Source organism: Blennius ocellaris (genome assembly GCF_963422515.1).
Source record: "Blennius ocellaris genome assembly, chromosome: 13".
Lineage (NCBI taxonomy): Eukaryota > Metazoa > Chordata > Actinopteri > Blenniiformes > Blenniidae > Blennius > Blennius ocellaris.
This window is the reverse complement of record NC_137662.1, coordinates 7054331-7078544: the sequence shown is the minus strand read 5'-3', so window position 1 is coordinate 7078544 and position 24214 is coordinate 7054331. Positions and strand designations below refer to the sequence as shown.

Below are 24214 nucleotides of genomic sequence, written 5' to 3'. Positions count from 1 at the left end.
ACTTTCCTACCAGAGTTATTGAGCATTCATCAAAGCACATCGCACTGCAGGTTTAAGTCTCCTCTAAACTTTCATATTGGGGCTGTGCTTTAATAGGTTTCGAGATCTAAAGGTCGAAATATGGGCTGTGTGAAATTAGATTTGGACACCCAGCGCTCTATGTATTGTGTGGATGAATGACAGTATAACGCAGTGAAATGGGACAAACTACAGGTGCCATAGCACGACTACAGTATGCACACATTCTGCACACATTCTATGCGTGTTCAGGAATTGTCTCGCACTGATTTAATTTCTCGCGTCACGTGCTGCTGTCTGCCGCCCCCCGACTCTCGCTCTCGCACCTTCATCCAGGATCTGAGGCGAGGAGGAACCTGAAGGTGCTTTAGCTGAGTGAAAATTACATTTACACTGACATGGAAAGGTGGGTCCATCCCTGGAGTGGAACTGAAGCCCGGCTGGTGCTCGCCACTGTCAAGCATTCATTTTCAGACAGATCTCCCTGGTGGGTTGATAGTTTTGAGGAGCTTGTTTGAATGCGATGTGTCACAATGGCCACATGGTCTCACTGAGCTGTTTTCATCTCATCACATCACCAGCTCCTCCCACACGTCACCTGTTTATGTGGAAGTGTCTGTGACTAACTTGATGCAGCATAAGTGCAGCATTTGCATATATATATATATATATAAGTTGCTACACTTACATTCATTGGGTTGTAATTTCATGAAAATAGAAGTGTCAGGCTTTAGTAAAACTTAAACTACAGGTCAGTGAAATGGCACAGTGTTATGAGAAATGTAAAATTACAGAGGAAAGCAAACATGTCAAAGCTTGGCCTGATCTGGACTTGCAGCTATTGTCTAATATCCAAAGTTGCTCTGACTAAAATCTGTTACATAAACAATGAATCAAAAGTCTGTGTTATATAACTGATTGCTCATCATTTTGAATTCACTGATTCTTTTTCTTTTTTCATACCCAAGTCTACAGCTCTCCAGATCTGCATACTTTTGATTTGCCTGATCTTTGTAGCGAGTTAGCGTTTTTTTGGAACAACTACCATGACTATAAAGTGAAAAACACCACTTCTTAAAAGAAGGATTCTCCTAACTTTGAAAAAAGAAAACATTTGCATGAAAACACGACTCTTTCCTCTAAAAAAACATTGATATGATTAGAGAGCGCCTGTTTTGCTTATTTTTAGCATTTATTTCTAATATGCATTAATGTTACTGGAGAAGTTTTGCAGGGAATGACACTTTAAAAAGAGTTCACTTGTCTCTTTTAAGGCCGTTTACTCAGCAATTATTTCAAGTAAAAACTTTTATTATATTTTGAGTGACTGTTTACATGACAACAACGCTCGGAGCCACTGGAAACGTAACGTTTTGGAAGCCGCTCCCAAGGTGGGACTTTTCGATAATGCTTGGGCTCTGTCACCACGTAGACAGATGAAAACGAGACTTTTTGGAAATGCTCGGGCTGCTACTGCGCATGCACACAACAGAAGCCGTAAATAATTTTTACTGCACATATCCGGGTGGACAGACAATAACAACAATGGCGGCTTCCAGAGTGGCATTTCCCCAATCGATATTTTCGCTAACCCTCACTTGAGAGTCTCTCAGAATAGCAATCCGACTTCTTCGTCTGTGTATGGTTCTCTTCAGGGATGTGTGTGTGGTTTCATGACAAAAACAAACAAAAAGCACCGACTATTGAATCAACATGATGAGTGTTTGTGCCATTGCTGACAATGTTTAGAGAACATTACAACAGAAACGTGAAACTTATAAAGAAGAAGCTTTTTCACTTCGAACGTTGTCGTGTAAATGGGGCCAAAGTTACAAACGCCCTGAAAGTCAACTTTCACCTGAATTGCACTTAGCTTGCTGTAATGCAGCAATGAGTGCTTGTAATTTCACACCAGCATCTTGTCCTGAGGTCTGCTGTTCAGTTTAGAATGTGTAGTGCTGAGAGCAGATGACAATATCAGAAAATATATGACTCTGTTCTTCATATGAACTTCGATCTACACTCATTTTGGTAACAATTACAAACTTTTGCCACCTTTAATATGGATATCCAACATTGTTAGAAGAACCATAGAAAATAAATGATTGGTCACCTTTTAAGAGTTGTTAAGATATCATTCTAGGCATTGCATCTCAATTCAGAACTTATTGTGTTGGGATAACTCAGATTAAGGCTTTCAGTTTTGTGGATGCCCTTTTCAGGGCATGGAAAATTGTCTGAAAAATTCTTCTTGAATGATGCCATTAAGTGGTCAAATGGATTGTTGAGTGATTCTCAGGTCAAAGTTAAAAAGAAAAAGCTCTTTGTATCCACCCTGATACTACCTGGCCGATCATTTCTCTCTCCCTAATGGCACCTTGATGATAACGCTAACCTCCTCTACAGCGTGTGGCCTGGACACACTTGCAGACATAAAGTGACCAATTAGCTCCCACCCCTGAGGATCATGCAGCCCAGACGCTGTGACACCACGAAGGTTGCCGGGGGGCACGGGGCAGGCTCTTTAGTCTGATAGAGCCGGGGATGGCCAGAAGCAGAAGCCCCGAGGTCAAAGGATCGCAGACAAACGGCTGGATAGCGTTCCTCAGAGGACAGAGGGGACGGCAGCAATGAGCTTGTTGGTATAAATCACCACCCTTCAACATTTCCCACCCCTCTCCTACCATCACCACATCTAAATCCCACTTCTGTCAGACACTGGATAGGAGACTCAAGGTGGAGTGTGTTGTACCTCCTTACTGAAATACAATGATCTACCTCCCTGCACACATTATTCCTGTTAAGTTTAAGTTTTGGGGCATCACTGCAAAAGACACTCAGTTTTACCTTTTGCAATTCATATTTTTATCACATATTTAATGTTGCATGTCACGTGTGTTGAGTTTCTTGAGTTAATTCAATACTTGGGTATCCTAAACTTGCTATGTTGCAACAGCTATGTCACCTCAAGGGGTCTCGGACCCCAGTTTGGGAAATAAAGCTTCAGTCTATAATATATATCTTAGTGGGAGGAAGATGCTCTATAATATGTGTGTTAGTGGGAGGAAGTGTTAATCTGACGTTACATCAGTTAGTGGAAGAAGATGCTTTATAATCTGGATGTTAGCTGAAATTTAATCAGTGGGATGAAGATGCTCTATAGGACCAACATTTGTTCACATACAAAGCATGCAGAGTTACATGTTGCACGCTTTCGTTGATTAAGCAAGAAGAACCTTGTTGGTTTTTCTCTGGATATGACTTTATTTCTATTCTCACATTGTGGTTTAGGTCCAGATTTCATGGTGTTATTCATGTAAAAGGTTGACTTCTTTCGTCTTCATGACCATGGGGATAACAGTTCTGTGTTTCAAAGCCTTCTTTGTTAAAACTAAACATGAACTTTATCATAATGTCGTAGGTTAATCAGCAGCATGGTGATGGCACATTTGTTAAATGTGTGTGTTTTCAAGCGAGAAGATATTGAAAGCATCCGAGATCATGAACCTCCAGCAACAGGAATTGACATCTCAGCAATAAAACATATTGAGTTAAAGCTGTATGCATCAATCAGAGACAACCTCGGCAAATATTTTTGTTTTGCCCATTTCGAGGCTTTAAAGCTCCCTTTAAAAAAATGATTGCTACATCCTGAAACATGCGTTCAAGAGAGGAAGGAGACAAAGGTCAAGCAGTTGTTAACACTGTTTGCTGGGCTTGTTTCCTAATCAGGGTGAAAACAGTGAATCTGTGATTAATGACTTATCTTCCTCTCGTGGCTGCTCCCTCTGTCTCTCTGTGGTCACTCTGTACACTAAGTGGCAGGGCTAATAAGTCCCAGCCGGTCCACATGTCCGGCTCCCAGCTAATCACTTTTTCAGACAAAATCTTCAAAGTGCACCCTCTTGTCTGATGTTAATCTGGGCCAAGTGGAGGCTGTGTAGACGGATCAGCATGGGCAGCAGTTAGATTGGCGCAAGTTAGCTTTTCTCCATCCAAATCAGCTGCTTATTTCCGCAATGTGTTCTGGGTGACAGTGTAAAAACCTGATAAACCGACCTCTAACACCGACACTATTGTGTGCAGCCATTAATTATGAATAGTCACCTTGGAGCTTTGGTCAAAGAGAAATAAAATATTGAAATGGTTTTTACAGGTATAGAAGCAGAGTAGATATGGGAAATGTGTAAAATCTGTCGGATGAGGGTTTGGATCTTTGGTATTTATTAATCAGACAGACTAATAGGGTTCACTACAACTTTAAAACATATAAAAAAAATCTGTTATGAACTTTAAAACTCCACTGCCTTCAAAAAGTTTTATTTCTTCTATTCCACAAACTGAAAACCAGACATACTCACTTTATTATGTTTCATGTTGCAATCTATATGAAGACAAGAAGGCGGTGTGGTCATGAGAGCACTGATGCCCTTGCTCTGCTCTTGCAACATTTATTTATTTAGACTATATTCCAATATGTAGTGTTTTTTTATTGCATGGATTCATTATGTTTAATGAATTCCATGTGTTTGTATTTTTAATTCCCTTAAAGTACCAGTTTTATCCTTCTGTTTCTTCAGATGCAGGGTGAAGCTTTCTGTGTTTTATGAGTGTAAAGGACTTTTGGTGAATACTGGTTAGTTTATACAAACATCCAATAATTGAATGATTGAAAACCTGTGGACCAATATTCGTGGAGACGGAGAATCTCATAAGTGTTTGAACTACTGAGCAGACTCAGTCCCTGTTTACATGACAACAACGGTGCTCGGAGCCAGTGAAACCGCAAGGTGGAACTTTTCGAAAATGCTCCGTCTCCATGGAAATAGGGAAGACGCAGCTTTCCTGAAACTCTGCCACTGTGCATGCGGAATTAGTTCTTCTTCACATGCACAAGTCGATGGGCAATAACAAACATCAAGACTCCCATTCATATTGTTGGTCCGTCCCATTGTTGTGATTTCCACAGTTCCAGAACTCATTGAGTTAAGAGTTGGGAAACTGAAAAGAAACTCTGAACAGACATTCATATCAATGGCCTCCCCACTGGTTGGTCTAAGCATTAAGCTGCAAGCCACTACTTTGGGTTCTCAAGGGCGATCTGAAGATAATAAGCAGCAGCAAACAAAAACTTAATTACATCATCTAAAAATATCTGAAATATTCATTGACATTGCAACACAGCGTGAATATCAAAGGATCAAACAGAGGCACCATAAATCAGTCAGAACATCTGAAGCCAGATGTAGCTGCCTCCGAGTCATTTAGAATCACTTTAAGTGTATCGAGTAAGACCAATTACCAAAGCATAAAAAGTAATGTATTTATCCACTTTTTCTCGAGAAGTCGGAGTTCTACAACATTTAGGACCAGAAGAGATATTGTATAGTTTGGAACCTAAAATGTATTTGACTTGGAAATGGCTTGTTTACTATATAAACCTACATATATAGTTGAAATATGGCTACATGTAGTGAATCACCATTTACCCAACGTCATTTATTTAAATAAATGTAATTTATTTGATAAACACACTAATCTGTGAAGTTTGCATTATACCACATATTATATGATACCATTTTACGCTACTTCTAATACCACATGGAGGGAGCATTTACTTCAAATGTGCAAAACTGGCTGTGCATTGACATCAGCATATTACTCCTGTTTAACAGATTAAGTGTTCAATGACTGGATCTGTGGGGATTTTCATTTGCTCCATGTAAGCTGAGATCGTCATCTTTTTTCCGCCATCTTATTAAGAGAATTGTGCTTCCCATCATGAAAATCTCCATCACGGTCCTGGAGAAATGGCTGATCACAGCCATTGGAGTCAAGGCTTTGATTGAGAAATAATTGCTTTGCTTGCTGCTTTTCACCACATATGAGTCAATTGGCTTCGGTCTCACTGTTGGCGATGAGGGCGGGGGGTGTGGGGGTGGGGGCTGGGGGCTGAGGGGTTGGCTATGGATGGGACCTTCATTGATCAAAACCTGCAGGAAGAAGTGGGGGTGGGGGGAAAATGTGAAGAGCCAGAGCGAGCTGACTATGGTAATGCTTCAGTGGATCGATTAAACTGATGTGCGTCTGAGGCACAAGAGCGCTCCAATAAATCCTCTGTCCTATCTTTGCTTACGGTGATGTGTCTTGGATTCTTCAGCATGAACAGGATGGGAATAGTTGTGCGGAATACCAAACAGCCGCTGTGCACAAATGTCAAAATACATCAAAAGTGCACATATGATATCGAGACAGGTCAATCGCTATTTGACATTTTTCGTTATTTTCATAATCCTTACACTGTATTTGATATAAAAACCATCATTAATTATATATGATGGAGTAAATGGTGAAACTGATTTTAATAAGTTGATCAAATTGCTAGTTGTACCTTTTAAATAGATGCGTCAACCTTTAATTATTCATCAGGTCACAAATCTGCCAAATAAGTTCTGCAAAGCAAATGCATTCAGAATAATTATATCAACAAACATACGAATGACGATGTGTGTTTCTGCCTCTTCAGATATGGAGCCAGTATACACAGACAACCTAAAATATGTACATATTCTGATCGTATGGTCTTCCAGGACGAACGACACGCTTCCTGACATAGTGGACAGTTATTATGGCATAGTTCAGTGTTGTTTGGAATGGCCACTACAACCCAATGGCGGTTCAGTATTTCTCTAATGTGTATATTTTATTTATATACAGTATGTGATTAATGTGGTGAGAGGATCAGTTGGAAAAGTACTGAGCCATAATCAACTGAAAAAAGTGCTCGTATTTAAAAAGGAGATATTAGACAGTAGTGCAGTAATGTATGACTCCAATGGCATACAACACCACTGTGCAGTAAGGTAAATAAATGATTACCATCACATTAGACACTTTTACAATCACTGATATTTGAGTGAAGTAATTATGATACGAGCAATCACTCTGTCCCGCTTCCTGAGCCATTGCTGAGCTTTAGCATGTCTACTAATCAAAGGTGTTGGGGGTATCAGTTACCATTCAAATTAATCTCCACTACCCCTATAACTGTTTCATTACGCATGGTTTTACAAACTCACCAATATCCCAGCTTGGGTCTCAGTGTTGTGTTATGTCCACTAATCTTAAGAAACGTCTTGGAAAAAAAACACTGAGCTTTTGACTTTGTTTTAACATTAATTGTTAACATTTATTCTAACTGGAAACACACCCTTCAACCACCTACAGTGTGGATTTTTTTAATTTTTTAGTAATCCAGTGTTATCGGACTTAAACACAATGATTGGAAGTTTGGATCTCAACCTGTCTCAGTGAACATTCTGTCTCATACTGTGTGCCCTGCAAAGCTGATGCGCTCATAAATGCACATTGACAAACAGTTTGCAATAATATTTGGCTCATGCAGACCAAAAATATATTGAGTGTAATAAACATGCCATTCGCCCTGGAATGAGTTTTTGTCATTTTCGCCTGTGAGTCTGTCAGCGGCCTGGTGAGATAAAGATGACCACCAAAGCCATTACAGTTTTATTTGGTGCAGCTGAAGGATTAGTGGGAAGGGATTAATATGGTAAAAGGAGGATATAACTATACAGCACTTTCTCTCCTTCCTTCTTCCTCTGCTTTGATTCTCCTCCCAGATCTGTTAGATTTGCCAAGGCAATGCCCAAGGGTTTTTTTTCTTTTTTTCGAGATTTGAATACAAAATGAGAGAAAAGGGCCTTCAAAGAAAGTCACAATGCTACACACCTCCATCAGCAGCTTACGCATCTCCTGCTTTTGCATTCTCTCATATTCATACCCCCAAATTACCTTGTTGTTGAACAAAACATATCTGCAATTGAAGAATGAATTTGTTAGAACGCAGCAACACCTAAATGTTCCTGATGTCATTACCATGTGCTTTTCATGATGATTTGCCATGTAATGTTCTCACTGCGCCCTTCAATTTTCCACATATTGCATAGTGGATTTCTTGTTGTTGTGTTCATTCTGGGTGACAGCATAAATGGAACGTGAAGATCTTGATGGGTTTGCTGATTCCAGGCTGCCAAATTCAGCTAGAATTAGTAAACTTGTAGCATAACACACTGATGCAATGGTAATGAAGAAGCTCCCCTGTTTCATCGGATGCCCGGTTCTGCTGTCCCCAGGCAGAGGTCACCTCTGGCTCAGGGCTCAGAGTGAGAGAGTCTCTCATGTTTTTGTTTTTGGAGTTTTTCAAAAATGTAAATGCTTGGAAGAGTTTGTGCTGACTCAACTTGTACTACACATCGGAGAAGGGCAACTTTGATCAGGGTGAAGGCTGCAAAATGTATCGACTAGAGGGCCAAACTGAATAGTAGTGTTGAACGATCAATGAGAACTGGAACTGAGAATCTAATAGAACAAACTAAAGGCCCATTTACACATACTAGAAACGGTGATCCGTCAATTCCTTTGAACCTTTAATTTATATGTTAACAAGGCTTCAAGTCACCGATGATATCTGAAAGGTGCATCCAAAGCGGAGATTTGGAAAAGCTCTATTTCCATTTGCATGTAGACACTTGGGGGCAGCTGGAGTTTATCATCGCATACGTATGGCGCTTCTGTTGCACATAGTGTGCAACAGAAGCGCCATACGTATGCGACCTGTGTTTACTGTTTGTCTCCTGTAATGACAGTGGGTGCTGTTAAGTAGAGCTTTTTTTTACATGTGTGCAAACACTTTTGAATTGTTGAAGGAATGGGAAATAATTCATGCTGTTTTTGTTTGTTTTTTCCTTCGATTGTGATTGGCATGTCATGCTCATAGTAGCTCTTAATGTAGTGGAATTTTTTGGACTCTATCTCCGTGTAGACAACAGACATTCTGCTACTGTACATGCGCACCACAGCTGTAATAAATAGTTCTTCTGCACATATGTGAAGAGTTGGACAGTAACATCAATGTTTGCCTCCAGAGTCTCATGACCATGTCCATATGAATGTCTGTGTACTCACCATTGTTTATGTTTAGAGTGTTTTGTTTTCTGGTTGCATGTATGTGTGGTTTCATTACACAACCAACAACAGTGCCAACTTGTTTTCAGCATTTCATGTAAATGGAATTGTTTTCAAAACATTGTTGTGTAAACCCGTAATTTTTCTGAAACAAAAATGTAAAAACCATGCGTTTTCACGTCAAACGTTGTCATGTAAAGAGGGGCTAAGAAGACAGACGCTCAGGCGTCCTACACGTTTTATCCATTTGAAGATGATTGTCATGCTTGGCGTTCATTTGAGCCATGGCCATTCAAAACAATACGTTTTTAAATGTGGTCTTGCATTAGTGGTATGTTCTGATTCACATTCAGCTCACAATATACAGCTTTACAAATTAATCACCTCTGTTGTCTCCAAATGTGTTTTGAGTAAACACATCCCCTCCTCATAGCAACCTTGACTTGTTTCCACCTGTACAATGGTCTGTTTTTGCTGTGCAAACAGCAGCATCCCCTTGAGCGTCACCAGGTATGTTATATTAGAAGGTGTTCTTAGATTTAATGTAGAAATTATTGGGCTGATTAAATTATGAGGCATATTAAGAAAGCTAACACTGTCAAATAACAAAAGCTTTTCATTGTCTGCATTATGTTGTTGTTGTTCTTCAGATACACCTAAATTAACATAGTTGAAGGACAGAAGTGTTTTCATAATTTAGGATGAGTGGAATGTTATACAGAGTTGAAAAAAGCTTTGTGGGCCTTATCTGACTTAGACCTTCTTTGGACCTTCAGATGAAAGGTTCTGGGTGCCTTTGAGTCCACCGTCAAATAAACATTGTAGAAATTTAACTTGCATAGGAGGGTGGACAGATAAATTCCTTACCATCCAAACAACACATCAGAGTCGAGCTACAGTTAAGTTGCACTGTGAAAACATTTTTTGTATTTTTGGTTGTTTCCCTGACACTCATACCACGCAGGTCAAATTTGTGCACCTTGACCTCAGCAGTCTTGAGAATGATGCAGGGAAACTAACACAAGTGTTTAGACTTTCATTTATTTCTAATACTTGGACTTTCGGGGTAAATTTACTGTAGTTGTTAGTTCCTACACAGTGAAAATAACCCGAGTTTGAGTCGTGTCTTGTACGCCTGTCTGTGTGGAGTTTGTCTGCTCTCCTTGCAGGTGTGTGTTTCCTCTTACTGTGCAAAAAAAAAAAAAAAAACATGCATTTGATATCAATCGACATATATCTCAGAGTGAGCTGGGATTAACTCCCCCACTCACCAGCCTTGAGTTGGATATGTTTGTATGTGAAGGATGGATGAATGAAGCCATGATCAGTCCTGGACAAAGACATTATTATTTGAAGTCTTCATTGTTTACAGATTTGTAAACAAAATCTATACTATGCAATCTAATGGCGTTTCAGAAAGGTTGTGATTCTCCCTGTTTACATGGACATGTATTCTGAAAGTTTCCTGTGTTAAATTACCAACAATAAGCTCTCAGACCACTCTATATATAGTGTTATTGTGCTCAAAAATAAATTGAATATTTACACTTTATTTGGGATAGTTATGTCAAATAAAAAAAAAACACTTGCTATTAAAAAGGTAAACCAAATATGAGGAAGTGGGTTAGAAGGTAGTTAATCATGTTCCCATGAGGAAATCTGCCGCCACAAAATCCCACTGTAGCATGCTGTACTTTGGTTTTCGCTGATGAATGACCGTCGGTTCCCCCCACCGTCATGCATATTCACTCAAGCCCGTGTTGTTGTAACGACCGCCCAAGCCCCCTTCTCTTGGAGCTGCTGTGGAGGGAAATTGTTAAGTCATGGAGATTAATAAAGCAGGTTTCCATGGAGACAGTTCGACCACACCAGCTTTTACCTTCTTGCCACTGAATCACAAACAGGAGGATCCATGGGCCAAACATATCTCAGTGGTTATTACCATCAGCTAATACGCGCCATATATCATGGATAAAAGGTGCGCTGTATGTATCAAATCTGTATGTGTGCGTTTGGGTTATCGCAATATGAACATCAACATGCAGACTTCACCTATATAGCTTAAAATACCAATTTCTTTCCCATACATTTGGGATCAATACATGCCTTGAAAACGTGAAAGAATTAGACACTCCTAAAGACCACAAGCACAGAAATTCAAATGGAGGCTGAAAAGTAATTGAATGATTCAATCTGCGTGGTGTGCGCATATGCCAGTTCACATTCATTTCACCTCCGAGCCCGAATCTCAAATTACAATCTGTAAAAAGCCCAATGAGACCACAGTTGTACACCATCCATCCCCGTTCTTCTTGGAATGGAGATCTACCTTAATCACGTCGTTTGAGCGGGATGCGGCTTTTTGTCTGTGGCAGAAGGATGGAGACGCACCCTTCCCGACATGTGATATCAGCACAGCACAGCTGTTTCTAGCTTGAAATGCAGTGTGTTTTAAATAATACCAACTGACAGGTGGAACAGAACTGAAAGGTCTCATAATGTCTCAACATGCATCGCTGTCTTGTCCTTTATTTTACCCCGTGATGACCCAAGAGGTGAATCTCGAATAACTGACAAAAATATCAGTGATTTTAATGATACATTGCATAAATGAGGATGTCGAGTAAAGTGTCCAGTGTTTGTGCACTAACCACTCATTAAACCTGACTCTTTGTAGTTGAATCAAACTTGAGAGATAGAAAAAATTGTGATAATAAAGCTGCGGACTATGAAGATAAAAGTGGGACCGGATGAAGTGGTGAGACTCTTTTCCTGGAGTTCTATTTCACTGACGGTACTACAAGCAAACAGGAAAATAAAGCACCTGATTCAATGCTTGAATAAAGAAAAGCCTGTGGTTTTGTCATTGATTCATCCTGTAGGTGTTTGCTAAGGATTTTTGGTTTCTTTTACTCTGCATATGAACAAATATCCATCGTTTTAAACTCTTTCTGCTGATCGAAAGTATAATCTCTTATGTGAAATAAGGTTGGTCACGTGACTTCTTGATAAATAGTGCTTATAGTAGATGGGGGCCCGCAGATCTTCAATGGAGCGAAACTGGCAGCTAAAGACCAAAATGTATTTAAAATACACTTGTGACTTGCGTGCAGGTTGTTTTTCAATTGAATTTCAAGATAGTTTCACACTTACAATGTGTAAGGTTACAGGTTTGGAGGATGGCAGGCACTTGAACTGTGATGGAATATTGCTCTGGAAAACCCACCAAAACATTAGAAGTGCTGGTTTCCCACAGTCTCTATTATTTGATTTGTTTGAATTTCTCTTGCAGGGCTTCGATGTTGCATCACTAAATATGTCAAGGGGTCTTGTCACTGAAGTCATGTTACATGAACAAATCAAGACAGCGGTGAACCAGCGTCTGTGGGAAGTTTGATTGCGGTTTTCATTAGGGATGCACCGGTATCAGGTGTTGGGTACGATGCTGCATGGCGTATTCCTACTCATACCCACTGGTGTGCAAAAGAGCACAAGAAATGACAATGGTTTAAAGATTATTTGATATTGATGAGAATGACAAAAGTAAGACAGACTATAGATTATTATTGTCTAAAATATCAAGAGGAGGTGAGAGCTGTTCTGTTCAACACCAGCAACTTAATCACCAGAGACATTTGCATGAGCAGAGTTAGCTCGATATCGCTCATTTGTTTCAACAGCTCAGCACTTAACTCTGAGCCATGCTAGATACTACATACGAAATAGTTTTGGGGCTTACACACCAGTGATGCTACATGCCACAAATAATTAAAGTATGACTAATACACTTATTAACAGTGAGCTCGGTTCCTCGGTCTACAGTCTACAGTACACATAAGGCAGTGTGTAGATTGACGCCTGTCGTGTCAATGCAGAGGTGGGCTTACTGGCATTAATAGGTACTCATATCAGCACTCGGTATCAGCAAGTAGTTAAAGGTTAGTACTTGTATTTGTACTCATCCGTAAAAATGCATCCTTCATTTTCATGTTTGATCACTTTAAAGAGGGAAGACAGTGACGGGACTGCCTCGATTCTCCTCAAAACTGCTCTTTGAGGACCAGGTGAAGTTGTGAAAATATTGTAAACAAATTCTATAGTTGAATCGATGCATGTGTTCTTTTAGAGAAGGCAAATTATTCATTTTGACTCCATCTACTGTGAGCAGTATGCTCACTCCTAATAAGTGCCTCCCTCACTTGGAGGCAAAGTTTGGAGTATTGATCTCAAACAACACAACACAGTGACCGGGAACTCTTTTGGGTTTTCCCATCTCGATTCATATTTCTGATAGCGTTTTACTTTCCACAAAACCTCAGGCAAAGGCAAGAGTGAGATATATTGTTTTTGTTTTAAAACTGTATATATTTACTTAGTAACAGCCTATATGCCAATTAGAGATTTAACTGATATTAGCTGATTCACATATGGTTTACGCTTAAACTCATGTTTGTCATTGAATGTATAACAAAGTTGGAAAACTCTTAAAATGTAAATGATGTGGCAAAACTGTGACCAAATTCATTAACTCGTTCTCTCATCCTCCATTTGTGCTAAAGTCCAGCTTACAACAATGCGAGGTTCTCTTTAGAGCGCACGAGACAAATACTGGACTGGTGAAAATCAGTCGCCTGCAAACCACACACACAAATCTCATTGGTTGCTGGGCAGCATATTTTTTGACTGTCTTGCCACGGTGCTTGAGTTGGATCTTAGTCCTGAACCTCGCAATGCACTGATTGGGTCCACCCAACCCCCACCCCCAATTACAAGACCGAATCGCTCTGTGACGAAGTGTCGAGTATTAGCCTTTTCAACCCTGCTGGCCATATGCCTTATCTTGTTTAAATGGAAACACGCTCTCCCTCCCTCACACAACAGCTGGCTTAAGGAGGTCCTAACTCATATTGAAACTTAAATAGATTAGATTTTTCACTTACCAATTCTATTTCTGTGTTCAATGAAACATGGCAGCCCTTTATAGAGTACTCATCTAACATTACTAAACAACCAAGAAATATTAAATACTCCCCCTCTACTTTCTGTATGTTTTCTTCTGTCTTTCCCTTTTTATTAGTTATTTTCTTTCACGTTACCTATTTATTTTTCTGTCTTGTCCAGTATTTGTTTGTTTCTCTGTGTGTGTTTTTTTGTTTTGTCTGTTTTCTCAGGGGTTGAAAGGGATAACAGGTAACCATGAACTATGGATTGAGTGTAGAAGCTGTTCATGTTAATGTTTATTGTTGACGCTCTGCTTATTTTTCCCCCTCTTCAAAATATGCTAGGTGAGATAAAGTTCTTACATTTCAACCCTTCCCTTTGAACACACTGTGATCACGTTTTTTTAATATAAATTCAAAAAATTCAAAAAATGTTTTATAGTGTTAGCTTCCACAGTGAATCCCTTTCTTTACACAGCAGAGGCTCACACAGTAGAGCAGTTCATCCAGCAATCTCAAGGTTGGACGTTCGGCCAATGGCCAAAATTGTTCTTGGTGTGTCACCGAATTATTCAAAACCAAGAGCAAACAGCTTGCAAAGCAGCTCCATCACCGCTGACGTGGGAGTGTGCAAATGAATGAGCAAATGTGACAGTGTGTTAGCCCTTCGTTTATGACTGCTGAAGTGATGAGAAAGTGCTATATAATTAAAGTGCATTCATTATGTCTGCGCAAGGCTGTGTATTCGGGTGAATGAAGTGCTTGGAAAATCATCATGCTGATGTGTTTAATCAGCTGAAAAACTCAACAAAAGCTCATGATATATACAAAAGCTCCAAAAGAGTAACGTGGGAAGTTTGGTGCACAAGAGGATTAGGATGTTCCCTTCTTCTTCAAGTGGGAAATGGGCTTCACAAGTATACTTCAATTTTACTGCGACAACAGTCGAGGTGTTTTTCAAACTCTTAGCAACTTTGGTTCCTCATTTACTCAAATCCTATATAAAGTCTGCTAAATGCCATACTCATACAGATGGATTGTGCCGTCAGTTCATGTGTGTTCTGGATATAACCAACAAAGAATAACACCATGGGTCAAACTGGAGTGTTCAAATAGGAATTTTGCATGCATCTGGCCTCGTTTCCACGAGAAAGGTCTGCTGGGAACACTTGCATTTCCATGTTTGCTTGTTTGAGTTCAAGATGGATGTCTTGGTTGAGGAAGCTATCACAAAAAAGAAAGAAAAATTTTACTATACCACAAGAGTTGCCACTGAGCCAAAGCAGTGGGGGGGGAAAGACAGGAGATGCAGAGGGTTAGAGTTAGAGATTGCAAGAAAGAACGGTTGTAACACAAAACAATGTCATATAATGAAGTTTGCAAACAAAGCTTGTAGGGAGCCAGTTGACAAAATGTGTCTTGCCCTAAGAACAGCACTATTTCTGCTGAAGGCTGAGCGAGTCTGTCTGATCTTGTCAAATGTATTAGAAACAGTCACAAACATATTCGGCCTGAAATTACATTGTTAATTAATCTATACCACTTCCAGTATCTTGTGTCTTGTGCACATCTTTGTTATTCCATATACATAGAGTAAAATGCACAATATGATTTATGTGTGCAATTATCTTGCATCCTGTTAGTAAAACAACTTCCATATGTGTGCACACGCTATCTAGTTTGTGGGTGTCCTTATAGGCAGAAAATTGATGGGCCCAGACCCTTGGTGTTCGGTGTCTTTCCCCAAAGACATTTTGACAGATGTCAGTGCACAAATTGGAAATAGAAGACAACCTGCTCTAGGGAAGTTGTTTGAAGGCTTGTCTTCAGTATCCTGAAGTTGATTCGTATGAGCACAACCAAAATCATGAAGATTAAAAAAAAAAAAAAAAAAAAAAGGGGTATCAAAAGTATTCCACAAAATGCTGTGTATAGCATAAATGTCACTGTGAAAATCTGCAATCTGATAAACAGCAGTTTTTATTAAAAGTGCTTTGTATCCAAACATGCGTGGCATTTTATGTCTGTCCAAGCTAAAATTTCATTATCCATCATAATCATACATACTGCTTTATCTAATCCAGGTTTAGGATATTCTCTCTATGAGGTGAACGTGCAACCAACTCCATCACCATGTTTTAATTTTTTTCATAACAGGCACATAGACTCCAATTGATTACACTATATTTTTCTGTCTAGTAAATGTTTGTGAAGATTATCCTATATTTACATTAAGTAATTTTAGAATATGAAACTCTCCTCAGAATGATTAAAAAAAATGCTTTTGCTCATTATCAATCACCCTGGGGCACCTAATTTGTTGGCAATGCTTTAACACACAAATGAATTCATTAATTCGTAATCCATGACGGCCTTTCAGACAAACAATGTTGTCCATCTGTTGCGGGCGCTGAAGTGTTTTTGTTGAGCCGCGGCCCTGTGATGTGACAGTTTGAGTCAGAGCTGACTGAGGAGAGTGCAGCTGACAGCTGAAGCACAGCAGCTCCGCCTCTCCAAAGAGAATGATTTCCTGCTTCAAATCTGCTGAAACCCCCCAACCCCCGTCTCCCTCCTCAACCAACATCCAGAGGAAGCAGTACCCTGTCGGCATGGCAACCATTTAGGGCTGTGTTTAATTTCTCTTGACAAGTTATGCTATTGTTATTAAGAACAAAAGACAATCTCGTTTCAAGCTGTTTCATAGAGCTGTTGGTAAATTTAGCTGTCGAAGGGTTTGCTTAACTTCGTTCATGTTGCCTCCAAAGACAACATCATGGGTATAAACAACCCCCCCGGAAGTTTCCCGATGTCTACCTATTTCTCATGGTCATTGTGTCTTTGACCATGTCTTCACTGTCCAGGACTGCCAATGGCTACAAAAAAGAAAAATTATGCAAATCTCCTCTAGCGCTTGTCAGCACTTCTTCTCAGCTATGGCTGTCAGAACTCAGCGAGTTGCCCTTTGAGCTAAATTCATTCCATTCATAGTTAATTTTCAAGTTGCTGCCTGCACAAATAAATAAATGTATCTCTCCCGCAGATATATCTACAAAGGCACAGAGCTCAGGATTTATTTTTTTTCTAATTAGGATTATGCAGTTAAAAAAAAATTTAAAATTAAAAAGGCATGTTGTGGCTCTTCTAATTTCCACCTTTTTGTATCTAAACCAATCCATCTACTCATCCATTAATCTTCTACACGTCATTTTAGTTAGCAGTGGGAGAAATTGAAGACACACCTGCATGAGATTTTCTATCCATTCAAAAACAATCACACCTGCAGGCATTTTAAAGTCACCAATTAACCTAATGAGTGTCTCAGGTTATGGGAAGGAACCGGAGATTGTATCTCCTGAACCTGGACTTGAACCTGGATATTTTTACTGTGAGGCAAACTACTACCCGACCGCTCTGTCTAAAAACCCATTGAGAAGTAATTCTCCCGTTGAGTCATGCGAGCCATGCTCGAGCCCGATGTTTACGCTGCGACTCGGTGGCCACCCCGGGGTCAAACACTGCGGTTGTGTTTTGCCCTGCAGGTTGTTTTGTGGCTTTAGTGGTTCCATCAGGCAGCGGGGCCGTACATCAAGGAGCAGGTGGAGGAGGATGGAGGGATGGAGGGACGGAGGTGGAGGGAACAGCCAGAAACAGGACGTGACTGCTGACATTCACCTGGATGCCCTCTGTAAGGGAACAAGGAGGGAGGAAGAGAGAGAAAGAGGGAGGGAGGGAGGGAGCAAAGGAAAATGACCCTGAGGCTAGAGCCAGAGATGGAGGGGAGTGGGTGATTGTGGTTACTAAGGATACAGCATGCTGCCCTGCCTTGGAAGGGAGGGGCTACCAAGGAAGGTCGTGCAGCTGAGGTACAACCGAGCTAAATCAACTCTGAAGTGTGAGGCCCCCGGTGGCATTGGGGTTGAGGAAATGTAGCTGTTTAGGCTGCTCGGGAGGAACATAGATTGTTGCTTAGAGTGGGACCGTGGCTTATAGCACACCCCCTGGGCTGTAAATCCCTTTGATACACCACATAAAAGAGGATAAAAGATGTAGAAAGAGATGAGGAGACAAGTATACGAGATAAGATTCCATTTTTCCTGAGTTGTACGCTTTGAAAACATTTCCCCCCCCGGGTGATGGAGGTCACTCTGTGTCTTGTGTTACTAGAAGAGACCCCCTTCAAAAGAATGGCGAGCCACCTTCCACATTCCTCTCGATTGTCACCTTTGGCTCAAATCCTCCCTGATGTCTGTATCCCGCCACATCCTGGAAACAGACAGGCAAGCTTAAAGCTGTTCAAGGAAAGGGAAATGATGCAACATAAATTTCAAGGCAAGGATTCTCTGTCTTTCCTCCTCTCCCCAGACGCACGCACGCACGCACACACACACGCACACACACACCGCAGCAAGAAAATCAATAGCCTTTCAAGAGTGAGTCAATGCAGAAACAAATAGCGAACAAAGCTGATGCTGTAAAATCACCCGTGGCTTTTCACACACGGTGGCTCTAATGTAAAGGAATTGTCCTTAAGCACGCCGTCTCTGACAGCTATGCAGAATTATCTTCCAGGATAATTGAAGAACCAAGGAGGATCAAAACAATCAACAGTCTCGTATTTTGCTCAAAAGGGCCATCACAAGGACACCTGCACTTAAACGAACCACAAGACTATTGCCAGGAGCCAGACGATCCACTTCATCAAAAGAAAAATGTATGTTTCCACAAAGCACGGTTGTATTGAACTCCAGGTTGTGGCGTCATCTTTTCCTTCTGACTTTGTGACTGCGTTGTTGTATAGGTGTGATACTTTGGATGAAGCTAGGCTGTGGAACTTTTCAGTTAATAACTGGTGTGATAATGTTTGAAATAGGCACCTCATCTAGAAAAGAAAAAGGTTCAGGTTGACTACAAAGTGTTGGTTTGGTTTAAAAAACACTATTTGTTTGAAAACCATATAACGGGGACCGGCAACCTGTGGCTCTTGATCCATTCTGTAGTGGCTCCCTGCAGGTTTCACTAAATTACTGCATGTTATGCTGCAGACAAATACCCTGCCTTTGCTCCCTTTCAGGCTGCAATCAGAATTCACAAGATTACATCAGGCCTGCTTCTTAAACAGCAGCATTAAAAACTGCTCAAAGTTTGTTTTGATGGTCACATTTGCTGTTTTTGACCAGTTTTTTTTTAACAAATGTGTGTTAGATAACTTTTCTTGCACAAAATATGTGGGGTCAGCATAATTGCAGTCCAAGCCATGCTGGGCCGGGACCGTTTGAAAAACAGATCCCCGGTGCAGACCAGTTAAAGTATGAACGTTACAGACATCGAGCATGTCTAAACAAACCCAAGACGTGATGTGACAGGCTGCTTCCTGATTTTTAGAACCTGAGTGCACTTAAACAAGTATTGTTCAACAGCTGTCTGCAGTGTTCAGTTCTTTTGGTCTAACTTTCAAACTGTTTGTGAATCAGGCGTGGCTGATTTAATATTGTCCAGTAAAAGCAGAGCATTTAAATCCAAAACATAGTTTTGAATAAGATTCCAACACTGCACATGGAAAATGAAAAAAAAAAAAAACTATGCTTCAATAGAAATACAAAAATGAAAAAGGTCCAGTGATTATTTTTTGGGTAAATGTTGATGTCAGACTAAGTGGAAAGACTAAGGAACAAATTGAGCTTTTACATCACCATAACTGATATAAAAGACATACAGAAGCAGGGTTTCATATTTGTTGTGCAACTCTTTTGAAAGTGAGTCAAGACTAGCTTTTCAAACTTACTTAGGTCGTTTACGCAACAATGTTTCGAGTGAAAACGTATCATTTCTGCATTTTCGCTTCTGAACGGTTTCCCATTGACATAGCAATGTTCTGAAAAGGATGTCCATTTACACGGCAATGACAGAAGCACTAAAAACACTGTCATTAGCATGTCAGGCCATGACTTGGTGCTGTTGGTTATTTTTGTAATGAAACCCCACACACATACGCAGAGAACAATACACTATTAACATTAACATGAGCGTTTCCAGAAAGTGTAGTTTTCGCCCTTCTATAGCGACAGAGACCTGGCATTTTTAATGAAGTGCCACCTTGTGAACTTTTTTAAAAAGTTGTGTTTTCAGTGGCTCCGTGCACTGTGGTCTAAACGTACACCCAAAACGCTACAGAAGCTTTGCATTATCACTTGAAATCGTTGCCATATAAATGGGCCCTTGGTCCACTTATTATCCTTTTAACTGAAGCTCAATCAAAGTAGGATGCTTTCTTCCCCTCCTTTACCATCAGACCAAAGACAGTGTCATTGAGGTTTCCTAAATGATAGAATTTAAATCCCATCTTTTTTTCTTTTTTTTTTTGGGAGTTGACTGTGAGAAACAGAAGAATAACCGAAGAAGCTCTTGATTAACTCGAAGACATCCGGCCATCCTCCTCCCTTGAATCGATTGGGGCTGAACATCTGACAAAGCAGCTCCCCATTGACTGTACGGGCATTTTTATGGGCATCCACATTCATCTCGGCCAGGAAGCTTCCCTCCCCTTTAAGGTCCAAAGTGCTGATGTCTCTCCCGTGGAGGGGCGAAGCGATTGAACGCTTAAACAGAAGCGGACCTAATTCTTGGAGCGAGCCTGGGTGTAACACAATCGTTATCTTTATTACGAGTGTGCATCATCTGCAGCCTCGTCATTAGCATCGCGGTCCAGAAAGGTCACGAGCTGAATGAGTGTGCGTGGTCCGTGTTTTGGCTTCTTTTTTACAATCTGTTGCAGAAAATGTGTTAATAAACTGTTTATTGGAAAGACCAGTGTATATTTGCCTTGGATGAAACCAAAAAAATAAATATATCAGCTTGATTTTTTTGGCACTTGCCAAATCAGTTAAGGTCACTGGCCAGGAGATTAGCACTGTCTGGAATAAATAGCAGCATAGATCAAACTGCAGAAATCTCAAAAAAGTATGTATTTATTTGCCTTTTGCAAACACACTGCAGTTCCTCTGTGTTAATAAAAAATGAATGTATAAAAGCGAGTGCAGGTACATCAGCAGATGGATTTGAGTGTGTCCACACGTGTGCTGCTGACAGAGCTGCCCTGAAAGCTTTTTTATGATTAAACTTGATCTTTACAAGGGTTAAAAGCCCACTCAGCCCGTCCCACCTTGTCCTGTGGGTCCACTCACCCTTCAGCAAAATGGCTGTCCACCAGGGGCATCAAATCACCCAAAGCTTCTCCAAAGTCATCTCAGCTGTTGTTGTAGCTCCAAACAAGGCTGGATCATGTTTTGTTTTGGGGTGTTTTTTTCTTTTTATTTCTCGACTCTGGGTTTGTAATTTGCTTGAATGTTGAGTCTTCAGCTTCAGGTCATAACAGACGAGAAGCACCATGGAGCTCTGATGGGAATTTGAGGGGAATGTGACAGCACCAGGGACTGGATTTTTTGGGAGATTGCAGTTAAAGTAGTAAAAATAAAGGCCACAACTTGTGCAGAGCTGGATCCGTTCGAAATCTCCCCTTACAATCTGAATCTTTTTTTTTGTTTTTTCCCCTTATATCCCTTTACCAAAAAAGAAAAAAAAAATATGGGGACTTTTTTTTATTTTGGGGGGGGGGGTGTTATTCTGTGTTCATAGTCAGGAGAAAGGAAGATAAAGTCAGACCGGTTGTCTCTTTAAATCAAGCTGCAGTGTTGATGTGCCCTCAAGCTGAAATGGTAAGAACCATTTCCACCTCTGCGGCAGGGAGCCTGACCAAATAGGCGCACGAGAGCGCTTTCAACGTGATTCTCATTCCCTTGGTCACTTGTGGTCTATGGTCGCCTCCACTCCTGGAGAGAAAACAATTTTTAGACTGTGTTTTGGGGTCTTTTTTTTTTTCTTAATGTTTTTCCCTCCCCAACGGATTTCGGAGATATTATTTATTTTTTATTTTTCTCTCTGTCTTTCTCTTTTTTTCTTTTCTTGTTTCTTTTCTCTTTCCATCCGCAGAACTCAGTGGCGGTCGCCTCGATCCATTTACCGCTGGCTGGTCCGCCTCTCTCCTCCTCTGCGCTGCAATCTGTTGATAACTCCACTTGCAGACTGCAGTTTGTCGTGTTTCGCAATGGGAAACTCTTTCCTTGCACGGGGAATTCGTCGAAGCTGGCGGACGATGGGAAGCGCAGGAGCGTCTCGACACCAGTTGCTTTCACCAAATTAGGTAAGAGGAAATCCATTTTTATGGCCGTGCGCCCGCGTGATGTCAATGCGCTCGCACCGTGTCGCCGACACAGACTGCACGGGTCTACCACGGTCTGCGCAACATGTTGGCACGCATGGCTTCTATGCAATGTTTATTTTTCTTCTACATATACATCATAACTGATTGTTCACTAGAGAATGGATGCATTTCACTTCACTGCTGCAGTCAGGGGAGGGGGAAAGGGAGTGAGATGTTTCGGGATTTGCATTGGAATTGAAAGTTATCTGCAACACTTGTTCACACACACACACACACACACACACACACACACACACACACACACACACACACACACACACACACACACACACACACACACACACACACACACACACACACACACACACACACACACACACACACACACACCAGTGCGCCAGCTGCAGCGGCTGTGTCTGACACTTTGTCTGGGGCTGAAATGCCTGCGAGCATGTGTGCGCCCTGCACGCAGGAGTTTGTGCGCCCCGCATCCAATGCCTCCTCTTCTTCTACTTCTTTCTATTTTTTTGTGCCATAGCACTCACACACTTTCCACTTGATTTCCCGGGCTGACTGTGGTGTGTTTGCTTTCCTTGCAGATGGGTGCAGCCTCGGGAGCGCCGTGCACTCCGTCACCATCGCTCTCAGGCACTTCGCGCTGGGTGTAGACCCAACCGCAGCCTATTGGGATTTTGACCTGCTGGATGGACACGGCGGCTGGAGGGCAGAGGGCTGCCACATAACGGGCTCCGGGGGCAACACCACCACCATTCATTGCACCCACCACAATAACTTTGCTGTGCTAATGGTGAGTAAGTGTGCTAACCAGTGTCATTCATTCCTACCATCACCCCCCCCCCCCCCCCCTTCCTCCTCCTCCTCCTCCTCCTCCTCTCTACACATACAACGCGTCTTGCACTGCTTAGGGCCTATTATGGATCAAATGCCTCTTTTTTTTCCATCCTCACTGGAATAGATGGAGTCACGTGTTTTTTTTTTTTTTTTAAGAAGCACTTCATGCAGGGACCTTTAAAAGCTTCCTTTATTGTTGTTCATCGGCAAGAGGGGAAAAGGATTTGTCAAATGCGCCACGGGGATTTATTGGCTTTGGAGTATGCGCCACGCTAAATTCCCCCCTCTTCACCCACCCACCCATCCTTCCACCTCTTCTAGGTCCTGGAAATGAGAAGTTGCGTGTTGTATAGCCTGCCACCTTTTTTTTTTTTTTTGCTTCCCCTCCTTACCAAAAAAAAATAAAATAATAAAAGCAGCAGAGCATCTGAAATAGAAGCGATGCTCAGGAGAAGGAGCGCCTTGTCGGGAGCGATTCGCCTCCGAGCGCAAGTGGTGTGCTAATTGGTTGCAACCATCAGCCGAGCAGAGAGAAAAAAAAGAAAAGAATGTTGGACTGCAAAGCGTAGCAACGTTCGTCTGTGTCGCTCAAGTTGGTCTCGACGCCGACGAGATGCCTTCTTCTTCTTCTTCTTCTCCCGACGACGACGTCCCCCTGGTCAAATTGATTTCATGAGGATAATAAGACCAAAAGCGCAATGGCATCGCATCGCCCGGTCGCTCCGTAAAGCCGCTGCGCCTGGTCCGCTCGGGTTTTTTTGTTTTTTGTCTTTTTTTCTCTGGATGAAAAGAAATCCTCCGGATGTTTACCGAAGAGTGGGATTCGTTAGACTGGGAGGTCAGTTCTCCAAGTGTTTGTGCTTTTCGAGTTTGCCTGCATATTTTATGAAGCAATTCCCGTTGTTGTGAATATAAGAAGAGTGAGAGCGGGAGTGTGTGTGTGTGTGTGTGTGTGTGTGTGTGTGTGTGTGTGTGTGTGGTGTGGGGGGGGGGGGGGGGGGGGGGGGGGGGGGGGGGGGGGGGGAGCCGCATAGGAATGGGGGAAAGAGTAGGGGTACAGAGCTAGAAATCAAGGCATGTGGGTGCACTATGGGGAGAGAGAATACTAAGCTGTTGTCAGATGGAGAGCAGATGCCACATTGTCATTGTTGCATGTTATTTTTGCTCGATCAGACGTGGATGATCCGGTTGGAAGGCGCAC

General features: G+C 41.4%; 1 protein-coding gene across 1 annotated transcript in view; it reads left to right on the top strand.

The window, feature by feature from the left end:
• adgra1b (adhesion G protein-coupled receptor A1b) overlaps positions 1-24214 on the top strand; it is a gene marked incomplete at its 3' end in the record, with an annotated part of 214341 nt that overhangs the window by 124292 nt on the left and 65835 nt on the right. The window contains exons 13-14 of the mRNA XM_080508039.1: positions 21930-22140; positions 22761-22969. Coding sequence (XP_080364165.1) covers positions 21930-22140; positions 22761-22969 — 420 coding nt within the window. The remainder of the gene's footprint in view (positions 1-21929; positions 22141-22760; positions 22970-24214) is intronic.